Source organism: Micromys minutus (assembly GCF_963924665.1).
Source record: "Micromys minutus genome assembly, chromosome: 1".
In the NCBI taxonomy this organism is placed as follows: Eukaryota; Metazoa; Chordata; class Mammalia; order Rodentia; family Muridae; genus Micromys; species Micromys minutus.
Window position 1 is genome coordinate 26,131,102 of NC_137969.1, and position 24,753 is coordinate 26,155,854.

A 24,753-nucleotide genomic window follows, 5' to 3' on the forward strand; every position below is an offset into this window, starting at 1 on the left:
GTTCCATATTAGAAGATCAAGATTAGAAGTGTTCTTTCACGTTGGGCCTAAAGTCTACCCCAGACCTCCAGGGGTAAGTGAGTACCAAAGAAGGCGGGGGGAGGGGGAGATTGAAACAAAAAGAATCTATGATTCTGGGAGAGAATTTTGAATTTATAAAAGTATCACTCACAGTTCAGTAAGACCCCAAGCGAAGTTGAGGGAAAACTGAAAACTAAACGGGGTTCTGAAAAGTATTGGGAAAGATATTACTGAGAAAAGACTTTGGAAACTGTTCAAATGCACAAGACATCCACACTTGGAAGTTTCAGGGCACACAGTGGCATTCTCAGGGTTCTTCTTTAATCCAGCTTCAGTAAAAAGACAATACAAATATTAATGTAAAAATACATGAAAGCACAGTATAAACAGTGTTACAGATAACCGTTTATTACAATTTATGGAAAGAACGAGACACTGAGTGTGTGACGGACTCCTTCTTAACCCCGGGTCTTGCTCTATGGCCTGCACAGTGAGTGGTCAGTGTTCTGTTGGCTCCCTCTCCTCACTGGAAACAGTGTTCAGGCAGCCCTGCAACAAACAGCACAATGGCAGCCTCAGCTACGTCTCTAATGCCAAGATGGATTTGCTTGCTTGCGTAGCCATGAGTTCTACAAGCATGTATTCAACCAACCCCGAATCAAAAATAGTCAAAAAATTTAAGTCTAATGACAATAAGTTGTATAAAAGCATGCTATTGTAACTATTTGTATATTATATTATGTATTTATATAATCTAGAGGTAATTTAAAGAAATCAGAAGTTCTGTGACTTGTATGTAAACACTGTTCATTTATAAAGAGACTTGAGCACTTTTACACTTTGGCATCTTGGAACCAATCTCCAAAGATACCTAGGAACAAATGATACAATGGTCTTGAAACCAGAATACTGATTGTGAGGCCAGCAAAAACTTTAAATATATTTTTCTTATTTACTTCAAGAAATGGAATTCTAAATGTATTCCCAGCAACTCAGAAAACTGAGCCAAGAAGATTTTAAATTTCAGACTAGTGCAGACAACTTAGTGAACCCATTAAAAATGTTTTAAAGATAAAGAGTGGGGTATGTGGGCATGTAGCTCATTGTTAGAGTACTTATCAGGTATACAAATGGTCCTAACTTCTATCCCTGCAGTGATACAAATAACATTTAAAGGCATATGCTTAATTTATATACAGAGGCACTGCCTCAAGATGAGGTTTACCGCTCTGTTGCTGTTGTATGCTAAATCAAATTCAATAGTTGAGTGGGAGCAGAAGACAAATGAGACTCACTGGCCCCTTCACCACCAGGCTCCCTGGTAAGAAGGTGCTCCAAACTGTACAACTCTAGTCTATCAGTGGCAAAGTCTTCAGTGCATATCATGGGCTCTGAGTAAGGAGGGACACCCGACAGGACTTAACTGTATGCAGAAACAGACTGATTTGGTCAGTCCATTTAGCTGTCCCCTAGTTAACAGAGAAAATGTCATAACAATCACTTTGGGATATTTTTACCCACTGAAGTCTTGTTTTTCTAAATTGAAAAAAATACAAATTAGGATGCTATCAAAATATCTTAGTAAATTCCTCAAGAAATGAAAGGTACAAGGGGAAAAAAAGATTTGAAAGGTTAAAAAGCAAAAAACAATCCACTTATAAGATATTTTGCTTGGTGAAGTTATTTTCTAACCTTATCAGGTGTGCTGCCACTTACTTTTAATCCAAGCACTCAGGAAGCTGAGGTAGGGGGACAGGGAGACAGGGTCTTCCCTGGCTAGAGAGCAAGAGTAATGTTACTGTAGAAAATCTCCTTAAACAATTTTCACTTTTAAAAGGGAACCTGCTTTTCCTGTGTACTTTGCAGAGAGCAGTAGTTGGAAGTAGAACACGGAGGACTAAACATGCATTGTTTGTGGGAGTTCCATCAGTTGCTGACCTTTAAGCAAGGTCAAAATGCTTTGTCACCAAAATAGGAAGCAGCTTCAGTGCCAAGAGTCATTGCTATGTGGATCAGAACAATCTTCCCACCAACAGCAAGCAGCATTGAGAAAACTCTCCTGGGTAAGCTTTACATAGAATCATTGCTTTTAAACTATATGAAACGTGTGTGTGTGTGTGTGTGTGTGTGTGTGTGTGTGTGTGTGTGGTGTGTTCATCCTTCTGTCTCTGTTGGTCTGTCTCCTTCTGTTCCTCCTCTTCTTCCTTCTCTTCTGACAAGGACTCATTATGTAGTGATCTGGTCTCAAACTCACAGTCACTCTTTTAGCTTTAATCCCAGCATTCAGAAGGCAGAGGCAAGTGGATCTCTGAGCTCAAGGACAGCCTGGTCTATAAATTGAGTTCAAGGATAGCCAGGGCTTCACATAGAAACCCTGTCTTTAACCCGCTCCTCCCCCCAAAAGTGCTGTTTTAACTTAGAAAATATTTTTCTTTTGATATATATACATACATATTGGGAGGGGAGTGTAAATACACATGCACACACCCTTGATTCTCAGAACCCAAGCCCTTGTCTCTACTATGAAATGTTCTACCCTAAGCAACAGCCCCAGCCACAACAGTTTACTTTTGCAAAAGATTTTTTTACCGTTCTTCTGAAGAGTCTATGGAAGAAGTTTGTGTTTGGTCTGAGAATGGAGGAACATGTCTTGCATTTTTTAAAGAATGTCAAAAGTTCATCTTCATTTTCATTAAGGTCCTTGAAACATCCAGATTCAATCATCTGTGTGCATAGAAGACAAGACAAGGCATCTGTGGAGATACCATGAAAGGTTCTGTGATGCCCTAGTGTTATCAGCTCTCACCAGTACCTGACCTCAATATGGGCACCTTCTCTGATTTCATGTTCCTAGACTCCTGGTTTCTGACCTTTTGGAATAAATAAAGCTGCCTCTTGTTCCTTTTTCTCAAAGTGTACCTCCCAAAAAGCTAATTCCATTGGAGCCAAGCTACTAGCTAGCTCTATTTATAAAGCAGGACTCCAGGGCAGATGGCAATTCCCAAGATCACCTTTTGCTCACCTCCTGTAACTAGAAGCAAAGTAGCTGCCATGCTTGGTCTTGGTTTACTCATGATCTTGCCTTCATGGTAAAGTTCTTTGCATTTACTTTGCGCGTGTGCGCGAGTGCTTGAGAGAGAGCGCGCGCGCACACACACACACACACACACACACATACACACACACACACACACATCTAGTTAGCATAAACCTTCAGCTAGAAAGTGTAGTACCTCATTCTGCCAGGGGATGGTGACACACCCTGTCGCAAATTGGGAGTAGAAGATCTCATCATTGGTGTCCAGGTTGACTCCTTTCACCACAGAGAACTGCCCAATATCCAAGACATCCTTACAATAAATGGCCTCAGGCTGGGCACCAAGAACAAAGAGAGACATCAGCCTATGAGACATCTTGAATAATTCTTTTCTTGTTTTGTTCTTTGTTAGGTTCTTTTCTTCTGGAAATTTGAGACAGCCTAGGCTGTCCTTGAACTCACAATCTGGCTCCTTGACCATCCCCAGTACTATATCTAGCTTATAAGGCTGTTTTGTCTTTAATTTTCAGATGCTGAGGATTAGACATAGGCCCTACATATGTTGGGCAAGCACCCTACCACTTAACTACATTCCCAGTCCTAAAGCAACTATGAGCTCCCATAATTTAAAAGAACAAGGTTACACACACTCCTCTCCACCCCTTCATTGCCAAGGCCCTCTTTTCAAAGTAATTTTCTAATTTACATCATGCATATTCTGTGACACAGCAGTTTCTACGTCACTTTTCTCAAGGAAATTTAAATATATATTTATATTTACATATTTATTTATTTAATGTATATGAGTATACTGTCACTCTCTGCAGACACACCAGAAGAGGGCATCAGATGGTTGTGAGCCACCATGTGGTTGCTGGGATTTGAATTCAGGACTTCTGAAAGAGCAGTCAGTGCTTTTAACTGCTGAGCCAGCTCTCCAGCCCTCTCGGGACTTTTAGTGTCACAGATGCTGTTGTGTCTTTGTTCTAGCCCTCCATATACAGGTGTTCATATACCTCTCAGAAGGATCTTTTTCCTTCTCTACAGGAGAAAAAAAAAGATTACAAAGACTAAAGGTATAGAAGGATGCTATGGTTACTTCTGTGAGAGACAGAGAGCGCTGTGGATGGAGACCACTATCTATGGAATCCCCTAGTGACAGTTTTTACCCTGCTTCTGGCACTAAGCATCTGTACTGGCTGGTTTTGTGTGTCAACTTGACACAAGCTGGAGTTTTCACAGAGAAAGGAGCCTTCCTTGAGAAAATGCCTCCATGAGATCCATCTGTAAAGCATTTTCTCGATTAGTGTTGCGGGGGTGCAGTCCAGCCCATTTGGGTGGTGCCATCCCTGGGCTGGTAGACCTGGGTTATAAGAAAGCAGGCTGAGCAAGCCAGGGGAAGCAAGCCAGTAAGTAACATCCATCCCTCCATGGCCTCTGCACCAGCTCCTGGTTCCTGACCTGCTTGAGTGTGGGGCGCCGCCCTACATGCCATTGCAAGATGGCGCTGGTTTCCCGTTAAGGAACAATGGTAAATAACCAGAGCATGCCCGCCTAAAGCCTAGCCACGCCCCTAGACCCGGGTGCTCGCTTCTGACATCACATCGCATGATTTGGCCCTAGCCCATCAGGAGGCGCCACGTCCGAGGCGAGACAAAACCCCTATATAAGGGGAGGGTTTGGTGCACTCAGGGTCTCCGCTTTGTATAGCTTTGGCTCTCCCTCTCAAGAGTTATTAAAGCTTGCTACAGAAGGATCCTGTGTGTGCCGCGTCGTTCTTGCGGGCGAGACGACTTGCGCGGGACACTTGAGTTCCAGTCCTGACTTCCTTTAGTGATGAACAGCAATGTGGAAGTATTAAGTTGAATAAATCCTTTCCTCCCCAACTTGCTTCTTGGTCATGGTGTTTTTGCAGGAATAGAAACCCTGACTGAGACAGCATCCTACCTGCACAGTATCTCCTTAGCATTTGGATGAAAAGTAGAAGCCACATGCTTGCTAGCAATTTCTCCTCTAGGATTAGGGCCCAGGCTTGCAGCCTCTACTTTGGCACTGTTCTTAGGAGCAGTAGGTCAGATAAACATACAGGGCTGTCAAGGCCTGGGACTCCATTCATGCAGAGCTTTGATTGCCCTTCTAGGGCTGAGAAGAACACAAAGCACAGGCTTCTGGAACTAAGGTGTCTGAGAAATACACCAACAGTATTAAGGAGTCATTGCGCTGTTTGCTGGGTTGACCAAATGATGCATTTCATGATCACAGTAGCAATCTGCAGGGCCCTGGTCAGCACTGTTCTTACTCTCATCTATCCTACACAGTGAAGGGAAGATGGACTGGCAAGCCCTCTCTTGAAGCAGTCTAGGCCAAAAGCCCAGATTCACATTGCTCTACAAACCAAGAGTCTTAATTCTGCAAGAAAAGTGTCCAAAGTTTGCTAAATTACCTCCAATTGGGGTAATTTGTTTAAGCCAAGGACATAGATAGTCTAGGATGGGCCCTGTCCAGTGTGTTCCACCCTGGCCTGTTTTCCCTGCTTTTCACCCAAGCAGCCCCATCTCCAGACCTGACAGCTATACACAGTCCAGGTTATGCGTGCCTCACTGTCAGCAACACTTTTCCAGAATGCCAGTCAGTTTGTCTTCCTTCGTGTCTCTCCAAACAGGGGCACCCTCCTACTTAGCTACCTTTCTCCCCCTTTGCCTTCAGCCTAGAGCTATGCTGGAGATAGTGCACATGCCCTGAATATGTCAAGTAGAAATCAGTTCCAAGGAAGCAGTTACCACTATAAGAAATATTGTAGCTATTAAGCAAGCATATCAAGTCTGGAGAAGTCTTACAAATAAAAATGTATTAATTGTAGATCTACCTTAATTCCATCCAACAGTGAAAACATACCTTACCTTCCCTTTTTTGGAGTGTGTCTACAGTAGACTACTAGGGGTAGCATCTTGGTTCTCTTCACCTAATCATCTTTTCATTAGTAATTCACTTATTACATTACATTTACTATATATACTTATTATGTCCTATATTATGTACCAAGCACAGACACATTCCAGGCTCTGTGCTTTTGGGAGCATGAAATTTTTATCCCAATAGCGTATTCATGACGAAGCACAGAGAGTGACAGCTCCAGTCTCAGTGGCGTGAGAAGTAAAGAGCTGCACATTCCAGACTAAAGCACAGTCCAGTGAAAGGAGTGAGCACATGGATGGAGGTAAACTTGGCACTGAGGTCAGAACAGGAATGCTGGCATACAGGGGGCCTTAAAGGGCACAGATCAAGGAGGTTGGAAATGGCACTGAAAATTCAGAGAACGACAGCGAGTTTGTCTGATAGACTGCACACACCAGGCCTGGAAGACAGAAAGCTACTAAGGGCCTGCCTGAGGATATGTAAGTGGGATGAGGAGGGAAGAGAGAGGAGGGAGGGAGGGAGACAAACGGAGGGAAGGGGATAAAGAGGAGGAGGAAGAAGGAGATGAAGGGAGGAGGAAGAAGGAAGAAAAGGAGGAGGAGAAGAAGAAAGAAGAGAAAGAAGAGAAGCAGAAATAGTATCTCAGATTTCATAGAGCAAACCCACCTGTATCAAGTGTGTTTTAACCAAAGGCTGTTATGGGAATCTGTGTTCTTGGAGACCTAGCTACTCTGGGTAACATACTTACATCAGGATAGAAAGGTGGATCTAACATATTTGCTTCCAGCCTGCTGAAGTTAATATCCTTGAATACTGGGTGCTGCTTTACAGCAGAGGCTCCATCATTCTGGCAGCCCAGCCTTTTACTTGCGTCCTTGATGAGTAACTACACAAGAGAGAAACAATCAAATGAAGCTATTAGGATGAAAATGTAAACTCAAAACTGTCTTCTTGAGGCTGGAGAGATGGCTCAGTGGTTAAGAGCACTGACTGTTCTTCCAGAGGTCCTGAGTTCAAATCCCAGCAACCACATGGTAACTCACAACTATCTGTAATGAGATTTTATGCCCTCTTCTTGTGTGTCTGAAGACAGCTACAGTGCCCTTATATATAATAAATAAATAAATCTTTAAAAAAAAAAAACTCTCTTCTTTAACAACCCAGGTGGTGGAGCCTCTAATATCAACACTTGGGAGGCAGAGACAGGCAAATCTCTGTAAGTTCAAGGTCAGCCTGGTCTACAGAGTGAGTTCTAGGACAGCAGGGCTACACATAGAAATTCTATCTTGAAAAGCAAAGCAAAACAAAACAAACAAACAAGACAAAACAAAACACCCCCCCCACAACCAAAGAAGTAGGAGCGGCAGAAAGGACATTTATCCAAGTTAAGCACTGTAGCTGTAGTTCCTAAGTGTCAACCAAACTGTGCAAATTCAGGCTTAACTAAGTAGATTATAGTTTCACAGAGTAAAACCCAAGGCTTCCCATGATTGAGCAAGAGATGGAAGCTTGAAGAGCCTTGCCTCCTGGTGAGCCCCTTTAATCTCAGCACTTGGGCAAAGTCAGGTGGATGTCTTGAAGTCAACCTGATCTACATAGTAAGTTCCTGGCCAGCCAGCACTATAAAGAATCTGTCTCAAGAAAAATATGCCATTTGAGTAAGTCAATCCTCAAGTAAAAATGTTATAAAAATTAAGAGATAATTACTAAGGAAATAGAGTTATAAACTCAGAAACATTATTTCAATGCTATTGAATTTATTAAAAAGAAATCTTTAATCATTAGAGTACTAAGAATCCCGAGTCTAAAATTGAGCAAGCCTCCTTCTAGAAACTGTATATATTTAACTCTCTGTCTCTAACATCATCTCTACTGTCCACCCTTTTTTGTTTTATTTATGTATTTGTGTGAGTGTGGGTACATGCCACAGTGCATGTGTGGAGGTCAGGGGTCAATTTTCTAACTCAGGAGTCCGTTCTTCATCCCATCTTGTGGAGGCAACAAGCAACAATTGCTGCTGTGTTATCCTCCCGGCTAGCTGGCCTCACACCTTTCCAGATCATTCTCCTGTCTCTGCCACCCATCCCTACCCTAGGAATCCAGGGATTACAATATGTGCCTCCATGTCTGGGTTTTGGCATGGATTCTAGAGATAAAACTTAGGTCAGTGGACTTATGTGACAAGTATTTTAACCTACTGAACAATCTCCTGGGCCACTGAGGTTTTTCAAGACAGGGTCTTGTAGCCTAGGCTGATCTTGAAATCTTCATATGCATATCTGTACCTCCACATACTGCAGAGATTAGAGCCCTGTGCCACTACACACCCAAAAATCTCTTTCAAGCATTGCGGGGAGGGAGGTGTGAGCCAGGGTCTCACTATATAGCTCTGACTGTCCTAGAACTTGCTCTGTAGATCTAGCTGCCCATAAACTCACAGAGATCTGCCTGCCTCTGCCTCCCAAGGGTTGAGATCAAAAGCCTGGACTACTACTGACTGACTAAAAGTATTCTTTATATATTTATAACTGTCACAAACTCAATGAAAAAAGGTTGGCCCAGTTCTTGTCCTCTTTCTGCTCTTGGGCAAGTTACCCATGCATATCCCATGATGCTTTCCTACATTTCATTGGTGGGGAAACTTAGCCCATTGTCTAAGAGCCAGTTGTTTTTCTTCGCAGTAGTGACTGAGCATGATGGTTGATTTTAGCTGTTAAATAGACACAACCTACATTCCCTTGGAAAGGGGGTCTTAAAGAGACTTGTCCAGATTAGGTTTACTCGTGGGCATTTATTTTTGTAATTTTTAACTCTCATACATTATTCCCCCACCCTAAAAAGAGAGCAGGCCTTCCAGGAACATCAGATAAACATAGCTTAACAATTATGATAAGACTAGGCGCAGACCCTCCTATCAAGGCTGGATGAGGCAAACTAGTGGGAGAAGAAGGGCATTCTTGTGAGGGGTTTCTTAATTGAGTTAACTGACTCAATCAATCCTTATTAAGAGAAAAAAAAATCTTAAAAATTCATCAAAGAACAGCAAAAGAAAAAATGCCTATAGGATAGTTTTAAGGTAATCAAGTGACAAAGAAATTTTAGTGTGTAGGTATCCAACAGTTGGTGAAAAAAAAAAAAAAAAAAAAAAAAAAAAAAAAAAAAACAGCCCTAAGGGCAGATGGCACCCAAGTGCTACTAGCTTGTTCTATGATTGTCATAAGTTAGGACTGACTTGCTCTCTGGTGTCATCATTTCTCATGGATGATGAAGGTCCTAATACAATAATCATATGTAAGGTAGGTGTTAATCTGGCCCATGCTACCCTTGGAGTTAGAGTGTCTGTGATGATTTGAAGAAAAAGAATTTGGCAGAGGCAATCTTCCCATTTCAAAATATAATAGAAATTGAACATTTTATATTTAATCTCACATAAAATGAGTCAATGAAGCAGACTCAACAGCTGTGTTTTGAAAATAGTAATTTGGCAACCTTCTTCCTTTCAATAATATCACTATAGAAGGGGAGTCACAAATATTCCCGAGCTTTGCTCTAGTTGTCCAGTTATTTCCCATGTTTGGGCTGGGAACTTTGACTTACTCTCACTGTCTGCCTAAGATGAAATTCCAGACAAGAGCACCAGGAAGGAGGTAGGTTACTAAGAGGCCTGGCTGAGTTCACCTCAGCCTGGTTTAGTGTTTAAACCAGAACTTTTAAATTGGGAAGGGGGTTGCTATCCTGCTTCTGAAGACTGCTTTCCTACTTGACTACTGCCTTCTGAACCACCAAAAGAGAGGAGTTAAACATTTCCCTGCTTCTGTGGAACCTGACCCACCATGCTACAGATGGACTTGGCATCCTCTGAAAACCTCTCAGAGTACTCCTCAGTTTCATTCTTCACTCTTCTCTCCAATTCCTCCCGGTTGACTTTTTCTTTATGTTTTCTGAATGGAGAATGTCCTGCAATCATTTCATATATCAGACAGCCAAGTCCCCACCAATCAGGACTAAATGTATACTTTTGATGATTGATAATTTCTGGAGCTACATAACAAATATAGAAAACTTTAAATTAAATTTTGGTCTTAAATATGTTCATAATTAATTCCAAGTAATACATTAATTTAATATTTGTTACAATGTGATCTAAGAACCTTATAAACATCCTACGTTTAAAAAAAAAATCACAGCTAGGCAGTGGTGACACATGCTTCCAATCCCAGCACTGGGGAGTGAGAGTCTGCTGAGTTTGGGGCCAGATCAAACAACAGAGTTAGTCCCAGGGCATCTGAGGCTACACAAAGAAACTCTGTTTTGACCTACTCACCCCTCAAAATAAAGAAAATCATAGTCAAAGATCATATGATTATATTGACCTGGATCATATGATTATATAAAATATGCAGAATATACAAATTCAGAGAGACTGAACATAAATTTATGGTTGAAAGGCCTGAGAATAGAAGTGATAAACAGGAAGTAAGTGAAGAATGTTCTGAAACTAGATAGAGTAACGGTAATGTGCAATGAGGAATACACAACTTTGTAAATGGAAAGTATATAATCCAAGGAATTATATACTTCCAATAGCTGGGTTCTGTAATGTGGAAGGTATAGTGAAGCTGTGTCTGTATATCTATACTAAATAGACTTGCTTGCTATAGGGTGGGTAATATGGTAAAATGGTACTGGAGAGAAAGCTTGCCTCTTGGGGTGTTCCCATCACTCAAATGTTCACATGGGTACCTCAAGTGCAGTGTCATCTGTTCCCAGGTCAGCAGAAACCCCAAGGGGGAGAAATGCCAGGCTCTGAAAGACCCACCTTACTCTTCATCTTTGGAATATTATGGATTTGATTAATTTCCCAGAGATCAGATGGGTAATGCCCACATGCATGGACACTAGCTAAATAAGGAATACTTGTGGCCTTGCCTGCCTGCCCTCACACAACCACATACATTCAGGACTCTCTGTGGGCACCACTCCTCATTTACAGAAAGAGCACTGCAGAAGAAAATAAGATATTCCATGATAAACCCAAATTTTAGTAATATTTATCTACAAATCCAGTTTTACAGAGAGTGATAGAAGGAAAACTCCATCACAACCATCAAAACAGAGGGACTAAGTAATACCAGACCACTATTTTTCAAGGAAGAAAAACACATGTACACATACACACACACACACACCATCAAGACCGCCACCAACAACAAAACAACAGGAATCAACAATCATTAGTCATTGATATCTCTCAATATCAAGGATCTTAACTACCCCAATAAAAAGACAGACTAGCAGAATGAATGGGAAAACAGGACCCATTCCTTTACTGCACCCAAGAAAAACACCTCAACATCAAAGGCAGACTTTAGAATAAAAAATTGGAAAAGAACATTTCAAGCAAATGGACCTAAGAAACAGCTTGTATAATCATTTTAATACCTAACAAAATAGACTTTAAACAGAAACTAATCAAAAGAGATAGGAAAGAACACTTTGTATTTCTCAAAGAAAAAAATCTACCAAGATGACATTTCAATTCTTAACTCAAAGGGCACCTACTTCTGTAAAAAGAAACACTACTAAAGCTTAAATCACATATTGATCCTCACGCACTGATAGTGGAAAATTTTAGTACCACATTCTCACCAATAGGTCATATACACAAAAACTAAACAGAGAAATGCTGGTACTAACAGACATTATAGACCAAATGAACTTAACAGATATTTACAGAAAATTCTACCTAAACTAAAAAGAATATACCTTCTTCTCTGCACCTCATAGTACTTTCTCCAAAACTGACTACATACTTGGACACCAAGAAAGTATCAAAGAAACACAAGAAAATGGAAATAACTCTCTGCATCCTATCAAACCATTATAGATTAAAGCTGGACATCAATAACAGAAACAATAGCTTACAAACTTGTGAAAACTGAACAATTCTCTATTGAATGAAAAATTGATCAAGACAAATAAGGCAATTAAAGGCTTTCTAGATTTGAATGAAAGTGAATACACATCATACCCAAGCTTATAGGACACAATGAAAGTAGTTCTAAGAAGAAAGCTCATAGCCTTATGGTAAACAAACAAAAAAACTGGAGAGGTCTAATACTAGTAACTTAATAGCACACCCGAATGCTCTAGAACAGTGGTTCTCAATCTGTGTGTCAATATCCTGCACATCAGATATTCATATTGTGGGTCATAACAGCAAAAGTGTCATTTATAAAGTAAGAACAAAATAATTTTATGGTTGGGAGTCCCTACCACATGAACTGTATTAAAGGGTAGTGACATTAGGAAGGTTAAGAACCACTGTTCTAGAACAAAAGGAAATCACAACTAAAAGGAGTAGATGGCTGAAATTGATAAAATAGAAACAAAACAATATAAAGAATCAATAAAACAAACAGTTGGTTTATCGAATCAATAAGACTGACAAACCTTTATCCAATTTAAATAAAAGGAGACAGAGAATACAAACTAACAAAATCAGGAAAGGGGGTCATAACAACAGACACCAAGGAAATTCATAAATCATACAAACATACTATAAAAACATGTACTCTACAAAATTGGGAAATCTAAAAGAAATGGAAAATTTTCTTGATAGGTACCTCTTACCAAACTTAAATCAAGATCAGACAAATCATTTAAACAAACCTGCAACCCCATAGTGAAATAGAAGCAGCCAGTAAAAAATTTCCTACCCCCTCCCCAAAAAAGCCCAGGGCCCAATGGTTTTAGTACAGTATTCTACCAGACTTTCAAAAACAACAACAATATTCCTAAAATTATTCCACAAAATATAAATGGAAGGAACACTGTTCAATTCATTCTGTGAAGCACAGTTACACTGATACCCAAACTACACCAAGACCCAAAAAAGAAAAAAAAAAAAAACAGACCAATTTTCTTATAAACATAGATGCAAAAATATAGAATAAAAGACTTGCAAACCAAGTCCAAGAAGACATAAAAAAATAATACACCATGATCAAGTAGGCTCCATCCCAAAGATGTAGAGATGGTTCAATATATGAAACTCAATAAATATAATCCACTAGCTAAACAAATCAAAAGTTTTTAAAAAGGCCTTTGACAAAATTCAACACTCTTTCGAAATAAAAATCCTGGAGAGGTTAGGGACACAAGGACATCACTAAATGGAAAAATGGAAGTTTACAGCAAGCCCATCAAGAAATTATCTGCTCTCTCCATACCTATTAAATACAACACAATAAAGTCTTAGGTAAAAAAAGAATAAGGCAACTGGATGAGATTAAGGGGATACAAAGAGGAAGTTATAGTATCTTATTTGCAGATGATATGATAATATACATAAGTGACCCTAAAAATCCCACCAAGCTACTCCTATAGCTGATAAACACTTATGGCAATGTAGCTAGATACCAAACTAACTCAGAAAAATCAGTAGCCCTTCTATATACAAATGACAGACTGAGAAAGAAATCAGAGAAACATCTTTCCCAATAACATCAAATAATATAAAATATCTTGAAGTAACTCTAACCAACCAAGTAAAAGACTCCTATGATAAAAATGTCAAGTGTTTAAAGAAAGAAACTAAAACAGGTATCAGAAGATGGAAAGAACTCCCATGCTCTGGATCCTATCAAAGCAATCTACAGATTCAGTACAATCCCCATCAAAATTCCAACAAAATTCTTCACAGATCTTGAAATGACAACATTCAAATTCATATGGAAAAAAGAATAGCTAAAATAATCCTGAACAATAAAATAACTGTAGAAGGTCTCACCACTTCTCGTTTCAAGCTATACTAAAAGTAGTAGTAGTAGTAATAATAATAATAATAATAATAATAATAATAATAATAATAACCATATGATATTGGCATAAAAACAGACACAGATCAATGAAATTGAATTTGAGACCCACACACCTAAAGACACTTGATTTTTGATAAAGAAGTCATAAATGCATGCTGGAAAAAAAAAAAAGCATCTTCAACAAATGGTACTGGTCAAACTGTATAATTCAAATAAACCCATACCTAGCACCCTGCACAAAAACTCAACTCCAATGGATCAAAGACTTTAATATAAAACCAGGCATACTAAAGCTGACAGAAGAGAAAGTGGAGATAGCCTTGGGCACACTGGCACAGCAATGGAGCTCTAAACAGGATACAGACACTAAGACCAACAATTACTAAATGGGACCTCTTAAAACTGAAAAATTTCCACACAGCAAAGGACACCATCATTGGGACAAAGTAGCAGCCTACAGAATGAGAAAGAATTTTTTTTTACCAACTTTACATCTGATAGAGAGCTATTAGCCAAAAATATATATCAAACTCAAGAAACTTGATATAAAAATTATTAAAATTGGGGTACAGATATAAACAGGGACGTTGCAATAGAGGAATCTCAAATGGTTTAAAACATCCTTAGCCATGAGGGAAATACAAATAAAAACTACTGAGATTCTATCTCACACCTGTCAAATGGCTATAATTAATAACACAAGTGACAGTTCTTACTGGCAAGGATGTGGAGCAAGGGGAACACTCTCCTCCACTGCTGGTGTGAGTGTAAATTTATACAGCCCCTATGGAAATCAGTATGGCAGTTCCTCAGAAAGACGGGAGATGATTTACATCAAGATCCAGCTATTCCACTACTGGGTGTATACCAAACTGACATTTCATCCTAACACTTGCTCAACAATGTCCACTGCTGCTCTATTCTTAATATCCAGAACTTAGGAACAACCTCAACAAAAGAATGGATAAAGAGCATGTGGTACATTTGCACAATGTGGTATTACTCAGCTCAAAAAAGAAAGGAAGGAAGGATAATGAGACCTGGCTTGTTTGGGGATTTCCATGGGACTCTTTCAGCTAACAACTCAACTGAATGATACCCAGTATGGGGATATATATATATATGTATATATATATATATATATATATATATATATATATATATATATATATAATTTTTATATATTTATATAATTCGAACATTTATAAATATATAAGTAAATACATGTATACATATTTATATATGTGTATATATTTATGTATGTATATATGTTTGTGTATGTGTATATATTTGTGTATGTGTATATATTTGTGTGTGTATATATATATATATATATATATATATATATATATATATATATATATATATATATATATGTCATTCAGTTTAGTACTTTTATGGAACTTATGAATGTGTAAACAAGTGGGTCTCTGATTCTTGTGCCTTCTCTTGCGGCTCTTTTATTTTTCTGTTGGCCTGTCTTATCCAACTTAAATATGATAGCTTTCATTTTATCTTATATTTTGTTATATTATCTCCCAGAAGCCTGTTCTTTTCTAATGAGAGACAAACTGGGAGTGTATCTGGATGGAGAGGAGTGGGGAGGAACTGGGAGGAGCAGAGGGAAGGGAAATTGTATTCAACTGTATTTAGATTTAAACTGTATGAGAGAAGAAATCTGTTAAATAAAAGTGGGGAAAAGCTGGAGGTGGTGGTACACGCCTTTAATCCCAGCACTCAGAAGACAGAGTCAGGCAGATATCTGAGTTCAAGGCCAGGCTGTTCTATAGAAAGAATTCCAGAACAGCCAGAGCTACACAGAGAGACCCTGTCTCAAAACAACAACAAAAGCGGGGGAGAGATGTGTACTAAATGAGTGTGGTAGTGCACACCTTTAATCCCATACAGCACCATGCCCGGCTTCCGCTGACGCCCAGAATCTTGTTCTCTTAAAATTAAATTTACAGCTAATTGTTTTCAGACAGGAACAATGTGAATTGTTGTGTTTGTATATAAAGTATCACAGTGATAATTGGCTTTTTAAAGTGCTGTTTCAGGGGCTGGCAAGATGGCTCAATGGGTCAAAGTGCTTCCTTAAACTTAAAGCCTGACTGCTCACAGAACTGACTCACTTGCTTTGTCGTCCACCTTGCACGTGTGCTCCCTGGTGTACTCATATGTACACATGCATGTGCATAATAATAAACAAATTAATGAAAAATTTTTAAAAATTAATGTTTTAGTGTAGCATTATTGTTTCAGCTTAATAAGGTTCATACTATTAAAGTAAATTAAAAGCTAATTCTTCCCTCTAGGTTCTAAGCACTGGGACACCTAGCAGGAAAGGGTAAAGTCTAGCAAAGTCATCTTTCACTTACCCATGTAGCCAACAGTACCAACTCTTCCTCGAACCATCTCCCCTTCTGGAACTTCCAGAGCTAGACCAAGATCTGAAATTCGGATGTGTCCTGTGCATGTTCACACACAATGTATAGATCATAGGGAGAAGTAACATTTTAGTGACATTTTAGCAATGAGGAAAAGCCCATCTAAAAAGTATTGATGAGGGCTGGTGATATATAGCTCAGTAATAGAACCCTTGCATACGATAGACAAGGCTTGAGATTCCATACCTAGTGCTACAAAACACATAAAAATGTATAAAAATAGCAGTATCTAAAAGTTATATTAAACCTTTACATATGTTAAATAATTTCATATAGCACACTGGGTTTCACTAATAGCAAGAAATTATATTTACAACCACCAGATAAAAATAGAGGAACCATATTTATTATTTCTTCATAACTACCAGTTAAGATACTTCACTTAGTGAATTCTACTATACAAATGTTTTATGTATAGCAAAGCATAAATGTTGGCTACAGTCCTATGAAAGTAACCAATTACAGAAAATGTCCTCCTAAGAGCACCTGTCATAGGATTTAGACTCACCCCAATAACACACCTAGTAAACTACTCAGTGTCTTATGATATAATCTGTTCTCTTCCCTTCAGAGCCAACTCTAGATACCAGTGCAGCACATGCCAGCACAAATCACAACCTTACGAGGTGGAAGCAGTCAAGTTACTTCTAAACTATTCCATAAATGAAATTCTAAGCACCTTTCTTTCTTCTTCATGGGGTCAGTACATAAGTTAAGTAACAAGCAGAAAGCAGGGGCAGAAGTAAACATAAAAGCAAAGTACTGATAATGTCCTACATCGGCCTTCAGTAAAGAGCCACATGAGCCTATTCTTTGTAGGAATCACTCTGGCTCTGATTCATGTCCTCTATTCCACATAAAGATCATTTAGCCACTAAGAATCACTAGACATAAGCTTCTTGTTCGATTGCTAACCTACTTAGTGTAAACAGAGTCAGCATCCTAGCAATAGGGCTCATTCTCAGACCAGAGACACCAATGTCAGAGGCACCCATGATGCTGAAAAGGAGCTAACCACAAGACCAGTCCCCAAGTGATATGAGGGGACAGCACAGAGGGCAGCAGGCCAAGTTTAGGGGGCTATGGAATAAAGAAAAATAAATATGGGTCAATAGCAAAAAACAGGAGGGTAAATACTCTGGGTTTATTTCACCTACTTCAAAACATTCATCGTTTACATATGGCATCTCTGCTTTCATGTACATACAGGTGACGGCAAGGTAACAGTTTGGGTGTCTTGTTTTTTAAAGAACTCCTCCCACAGAGTTTCTTTTAGTTATTGTTTCCAGTCTGCATCATTAACTGGCTATGTCCACATTAGCTTTGTCCCTCTGACGAGCCTACACCGAAGCCTGAAAGGCTCTTCACTTACCACGATCATCGAGCAGGATATTCTCTGGCTTTAGGTCTCTACAAGGAAAGAAACAACAAAAAGCTGTTATTCAGAAATCAGTTCTGCGCACTGAGATGAGACAGCCACAGGTATCTTGAAGGAAAAAAAGCAGTAGCTGGAAGGGCAGCAAGTAAAACCACCCTCTGAGCAATCCAAGCTGTCACAGGCTTCAGCCATAACTACAGGCAGCTCAATAATTCTGCAAATATTCTACATTGCTAGGCATGGTGATATATGCCTATAAAAAAACAAAAGGAATTCATCTCAGCAAGCATCATACATACGTTGAATGTAAAATGAACTGCTTTGCATAGTTCTACCAAGCTGAAGCCACCTCAGTGTTTCTGTATATAAACCCAGAGTAAGGAAGCAATTAGTCTTTCATGGCCCTCATTCACTCTGTCTTATTGATAAGGTACTTTAAAATGCATTACATTTCAAAAAAAACCTTTCAAATGATTTATATTTAATTATAACTTCACATTTGAGAACAATTCAGTCTTCCCTAAGTACCTCTCCCAATATGTGAACATATCCCTAGAGCATATAAAAAAGGACAGTCTAAGCCGGAAGTGCAAGACAATACCTAGACATAATGGCACAGCAGCGAGATATGACAGAGGACCAAAACAGGAAAACCCCAGAGATCCAAAGGGAACACCTGCCAGCAGTAGGCAGCTGGTCCCTGTCAAGGTACCATCTGCTCAGGAGACTCACGGTGGATGTCACTGCTGTCAGGGCAGAAAGGCCAGGGTAGAGAGTGAGTAGGGAAATCAGGTGGCCTGGCAGGAACTCCGGGCAGGGGTTGTTTTCCAATGGGCATATATGTATTCATTCTCTAGGTACAAGAATAATGAGCATTTTTGAATTTTCCCTCTATCTATTTGGTAATTAAAAACCCTACTAAACATTGCTAAGACTACACTATTCTTGATATGGAGCTTTCACAGCCTCCTTTATTTTCTATTCTTCCCAGTCACCCTCCCATCTCACATGTCTAGGACTCCACTCAACCCCCTTGTTCAAATGCAGCCTGCCATCAGTATGGCTCTGGTCATGAGAAAAATCTCAGGCCTACCCTGAGTCCTACTGACTCAAATGTACATTTCTTCCTGGTCCTTAGTGATCTACAGGTTCACTAAAGTATAAGAAGCTAGCCCTATGCCTGTCCTTCTATACAACCAGCTATACAATCAACCAAAAATACTATTGCTCTGGCAGAAGAAACACTGTAGGTGCTTTACAAAATAACTGTGCTGGCTAGTTTTTGCCAGTTAGACACACATCAGTCACTTGGAGAGGTGAGGACTCAAATGAGAAACTGCCTCCATCAGATTGGCCTATAACGTATCTTCTTTTTAATTTAATTTTGGTTTTTCAAGACAGAATTTCTCTATGTATCTCTGGCTGTCCTGGAATTCACTCTGTAGACAAGGGTGGCCTCAGACTCACAGATTTGTCTGTCTCTATTTCCCAAATTCTGATATGAAGGGTGTGTACCATCACTGACTTGGTGTAAGGTATCTTCCTAATTGATATAGGAGGATCCAGACCACTATGGGTAGTGCTATCCCTGAAAAGTAGGCCTGGGTTATATAAGATGTTAGCTGAACAAGCCTGGAAACGTGAGCCAATGAACATTTCTCTATAGTCTCTACTTCAGGCCCTGCTTCCAAGTTCCTATTTCAGTTCCCACCCTGACTTCAGTCAGTGATGGACTGTGACATGAAGTGTAAGCCAAATCCTTTCCTTCCCCCAGAGTATTGGTCCAAGTGTTTTATTACAGTGACAAAAACTAAACTAGAACAAACAACAATTGTTACAATAATACATACTTGACAATAATAAAAAAATCCGATATATAAAATGCTTGGACCTCTGACATACTATGGTGCATGCTCTAGATAAGGAATGCCCAACTGAAAGCAGTAACAGTAGCCAAATATCACTGAATGCCCACTGCATGTCATGACTGTGAACTGTATAAGCTCTGTCTCTAGCCATTTACACAAAGATTCTCCATAGTAAGTACAGACACGGTGTCTTAGGGTTTCCATCACTGTGAAGAGACCCTATGACCAAGGCAACTCTTATAAAAAAAATTAGTTGGGGCTGGCTTATAGGTTCTGAGGCTAAGTTCATTATCAACATGGCAGGAAGCATGGCAGTGTACAGGTTAGACATGGCACTGGAGGAGCCAAGAGTTCTATATCTTGACCCGAAGAAAGCCAACAGAAGACTGTCTTCCAGGCAGCTAGGAGAGTCTCAAAGCCCACCCCTACAATGACACACTTCCTCCAAGACTACATATACTCCAATAAGGTCACACCTTCTAATAGTTTCTCTTCTTGGGCCAAGTATATTCAAACCACAACATTCAACTCCCTAACTCCCATAGGCTTGTTCAAACACATGAGTTTATGGGGGCCATACCTAGCTATAGCATAATGCAAAATATAATTAGTTCAACTTCAAAAGTCTCATAGTCTTAATAATGTTAACAGTCCAGAGTTCCAAGTCTCTGAGATTCTTGCAATCTCTTAACTGTAATTCCCATATAAAAATCAAAATCAAAAAGCAGATCACATGCCTCCAACATCACAGGATATACATTACCATTTCAAAACAATATAGTAAGGAAATCCTGGACAAAAGCAAGACCAAAAGTGGGCAAACTCCAAACTCTGCATCTCCATGTCTGATGTGCAACTCCTGCTTTGTTGACTGCAGCACAATACTTTCTCTTTGGCTGGTTCCACTCCCTGTTAGCAGCTTTCCTCAGCAGGTATCCCATGGCTTTGACATCTCTAATATCTTGGGGTATCTGGGGCAACTTCCACTTCACACCTTGTTACAATGTCTAAGATCCATACATGGCCTTCTGGGCTCTACCACAGGACTTGGGTCTCTTCACCAGCACTCTAGACTCTGGTTAATCCATTCCACTGCTGCTGTTCTTGGTGATTATCCTATGGTACTGGCATCGCCTATTCACTGAAGTCTTCCACTGCAACTAGGCTTTACCAATAACCTCTCTCATAGGTTCTCTTCATGGTGTCAAGCCTCAGCTTCTTTGCATGACCCCTTCAGTCCTGGGCTGTCAATGTTTATATGGCCTCTCACAGAGCCAAGCCACAGCTGCTCTCCATGATTCCTTCATACCTTCAAAACCAGTACCACATGGGTGATTCTTACATATTACCAAGTGCTGTGCAGCATAAGGTACAACTCTGGCTATCTCTGAACACAGCTTCTTTGTGTTCTCAGAAAACACTTTCCAGAAGATTTCACTCTAGTGATGCTGATCTCTTCTTAAACACCACTAACTTCTTAGCTCCAGCTGACCAGCATCAATTGTCCTAGTAGTCCCTTCTGGTCTTGACACTAAAACCACAGCCGCATGGCTCAAAATGCCGAGTTCTGCTGCTTTCTGGAGCTGGGACATGACCCTCTTGCTCTATTATATTACCACCAGCTTTCCATTTTCCAACTCCCTCACTGCCTAAGCTTGGCTGTCCTGGAACTTGCTCCATAGACTGACCTTGAACTCAGAGATCTGCATGGGTCTGTCTCCTGAAGGCTGAGATTAAAGGCATGTCTCACCATGCCTGGACTTAAACTTTTCTTCACCTAGAACTTACTCTGTCCCAGGCTGGCCTTGAACCCAGAGTTCTGCCTTGCCTTTGTCTCCTGGGATTAAAGATGTATACCACCATGCCTGGGCCTAAGCTTTTCATGGTCACCATGCTTCAAGATCTGGATCCAAAGCCTGTGTCTTCCAGCCTCAAAATCTGGATCATAGGTGTCCTCCATTTCTGTATTGTAGTTCATTCCAGATTAAAGGTCCAAATTATTCCTTGTTCAACAGCAAATGCATAAACAGTAAGCTTAGCTATGTGTAATCTTGCCCCAAAGTCACCACTCCCTTAAATATGTTTATCTCCTTGAACACAGGATTCAGCTCCATTTCACTTCCTGGTACCCCTTTATTACTTGAATTATACGTCTTATTTTTTTCCTTCTTAAGCTTGCCATGATTTATCAAAATGCTCTTCATGAGACTAAATCACAGCACAGAGTTTAAACTGGATTGTTTTGAGACCTCCTTGGCCAATGCAATTAACCCGAGTCTCTTCAATTTAGCCTTAGACAGACTCTTAAGGGCAAAAAGCAGTCACTTCTTCTCCAAAATATCACAAAAAAAAAGTCTCTAGGCCACACACTAACATTCTCCTCCTCTGAAACATCTCAGACCAGGTCTGCACAGTTCAAATCACCCTCAGCACCAATCTTTTCCATATTCCTACTAGGATGGTCCATTAAGCACCACTTAAACAATCCCATGACTATCCAAAGTCCCAAAATCCTCAGGTCTATCAGGGGAAGATCCCATTCCTGGTACCAACTTTTGTCTGGAGTCTCAGGAGTGCTACAAAATTCATCATATACCACACCAGTGTACTTTGCTGGTTTCATACTGAACCCCATTTTCCAACCTGTTACCTGTCTTGACTGATCATGAGATAGCAGAACTGTAGGTACTCTTCAGAGAGACTGCTCTGAACTAGCATCGATCACCTATTACCTCTCAAATTAGCCTGCCTGCCACCCCAGGATGGCTCTGTGCATGGTTTTCTCTTTTTTCACTGATGCCTCAGGAGAATGAGTCATCAGGCTCTTCTGGGGAATGAGACTAAGCAGGGGTAGATAAGGGCCACACTAAAGAGGAAAGCTGACCTGCTGCACCCACAGTGTGAACAATGCTGGGCACACTTCAGAATGACACTAAGAGAAGAGCCTGAGGTTGGCACAACTCAGAAAACTGGACCGTTAGCCTCAATGTTTAGACCAGGATTTAAAAAAAAAAAAAAAAAAAAGTCATTCCATTCGTTTACATCTCAAATTATATCCTACTTCCTGGTTACCCCTTCCACAAACCTCCCCATCCCAAGATAGCCCACTTTCCAGTTACTCCTCCATTAGCCTGCCATCCCAATCTGCCCTCCCCTCTACCCTTGCCAATAAGAGAGTGCTTCCCTACCCACCCACACTCTCCCACAGCACCGTTCCAGTATTCCCCTACGCTGCGGCATCAAGCCTCCCCAGGACCAAGGGCATGCCCTCTTGTTGCTGTCAGGCAAGGCCATCCTCTGCTACATATGTATCTGGAGCCATGGATCCCTCCAGGTACGCTCCTTGGTTGGTGGTCTGGACTCTGGGAGAACTGGGTAGCCTATGCTGTTCTTCCAGTGGAGTTGCGATCCCACTCTCCTCCTCCAGTCTTCTGTCAGCTCTCCCAACAGGTTCCCTGAGCTCCGTCTGATGGTTGGCTTCAAGCACCCACATCTGCATTGGTCAGTTGCTGGCTGGACTTCCTCAGGAACCACCATACTAGATTCCTGTCAGCAAGCACCTCTTGACCATGGGGTGCTAGTTGGTCCTTCCTTTGGTCTCTGTTCCATTTTATGTCCCCGTTCTTCCTTTGGACAGGAACATTTCTGGTAGGCCAGGATCATAAATCAAACAAGATAACCTTAACAAGCCCCGCTGCAATCTGTCTTAGGGAATAGTGACACTGCAGAAGACTCTGAACCCCAGTGAGCAGTTCAGATCACTGGGAGCTTGTCCTACTTCAAGCAGCACTGCATAGGTAGCACCATCACAACAAGAAACAACTCAAACTGTGACACTTTATTTCTTCAGCAAAATATCAAGATGGCTGCCCAGCTATCCAAATATGAGTCCCACACAAGTGTCTTATACAGTGAATTTTAAAAACTTGCTTTAAAAATACTTTAAGAGAGCTCTTCTTCTCTCCTACTACATGATCCTCTTTCCAGGAGTTCATCTGCTTTTTCTTCCGCAGATGTCAATAGATCTTTACTTTACTAATGCTCATCACCAGAAAAGGATTTTACTGCCTGTATAATGAGCCTTGTAGGCACCAACATGCATTGGGAAGAACTGTTCTCCTAGTTGGAGTAAGAAAGAAAAGCAAAGACAAAGGCACTCACTAACTGGCTGATTGCCATGAAGAATTCTTTAAAATTTATTTCTCATTTCTATTTATGACTCATATATATACATCTATTTCTGTGCTAAAGCTATGGGTATTTGTGAACTGCCTGATGTGGGTGCTGGGATCTGAACTCTGTTCTTCTGTAAGAGCAGCAAACACTCATAACTACTAAGCCATTTCTGCAGCCCCTACTGCCATGAGTGTTAAGTGATCTTTACTAAGGACCAACAGTCTCAATTAACCTGGACCCCTGAAATCTCTCAGACACTGGATCACCAACCAGGCAGCATACACCAGCTGATATGAGTCCCCCAACACATATACAGCAGAGGACTACCAGGCCAGGGTTCAGTCAGAGAAGATGCATCTAACCCTCAAGTGACTGGAGGCCCCAGGGAATTTAGAGGTCTGGCAGGGTGGAGACATCCTTGTGGAGAAAGGGAGGGGAGAGGAGGTATGGGATGTGGAATAGAGGGTGGACCAGGAGGGGAATAAAATTTGGGGGGGGAAGGGACTTGGACCCAGTAACTTTAAAGAAAGTTGGTATTATTCTCTGAGTCCATTTTCTAAAATGTCGAGTTGCCTCTGAAAGCAACTCTAGAAATGGGTTTACTCCCTAGTACAGGTCATCTCTTATTTAAAATATTTGAGACTAAGAGTGCTCTTGTATTTCAAAGTTTTGAAATACTTTACATACATAAATGAGATACTCTGGGAACAGTCTAGGATATAAATAAAGTATTTTATGTTTCTTATACATATTATACACATAACCTGAAGGCAATTTGTACACTATTCTTAGTGAACATGCACTTGATTGTGGTACTACAGACTAAACCTAGGGCCTCATACATGTTAGGCAAGCACTCTACCAGTTACCCACATCTTCAAGTGTGCACCTACACTGATTGTGACTTATCACACGAGGTCTGCTGTATGAGGGCTAGAAAGATGACTCAGTAAATAAAGTGGTTACCACATGAACCTGAAGACTGGAGTTCAGACATTCAGAACTAACATCAGAAGTACACAGAAATCACAGCAGCCTGTAATTCCAGAACTCAGGAGACAGAAACTGGATATCTGTCCCTAGAGCA

General features: G+C 40.4%; 1 protein-coding gene across 1 annotated transcript in view; it reads right to left on the reverse strand.

Moving 5' to 3' along the window:
• Positions 1-475: 475 nt before the first annotated feature.
• The window catches only part of GRK4 (G protein-coupled receptor kinase 4), a gene marked incomplete at its 5' end in the record, with an annotated part of 81,453 nt that continues 57,175 nt past the window's right edge, over positions 476-24,753 (reverse strand). Inside the window, 7 exons of the mRNA XM_080922434.1 lie at positions 476-570; positions 2,611-2,745; positions 3,255-3,392; positions 6,723-6,860; positions 9,807-10,015; positions 16,176-16,265; positions 17,617-17,654. Coding sequence (XP_080778560.1) covers positions 520-570; positions 2,611-2,745; positions 3,255-3,392; positions 6,723-6,860; positions 9,807-10,015; positions 16,176-16,265; positions 17,617-17,654 — 799 coding nt within the window. The 3' untranslated portion in view covers positions 476-519. The remainder of the gene's footprint in view (positions 571-2,610; positions 2,746-3,254; positions 3,393-6,722; positions 6,861-9,806; positions 10,016-16,175; positions 16,266-17,616; positions 17,655-24,753) is intronic.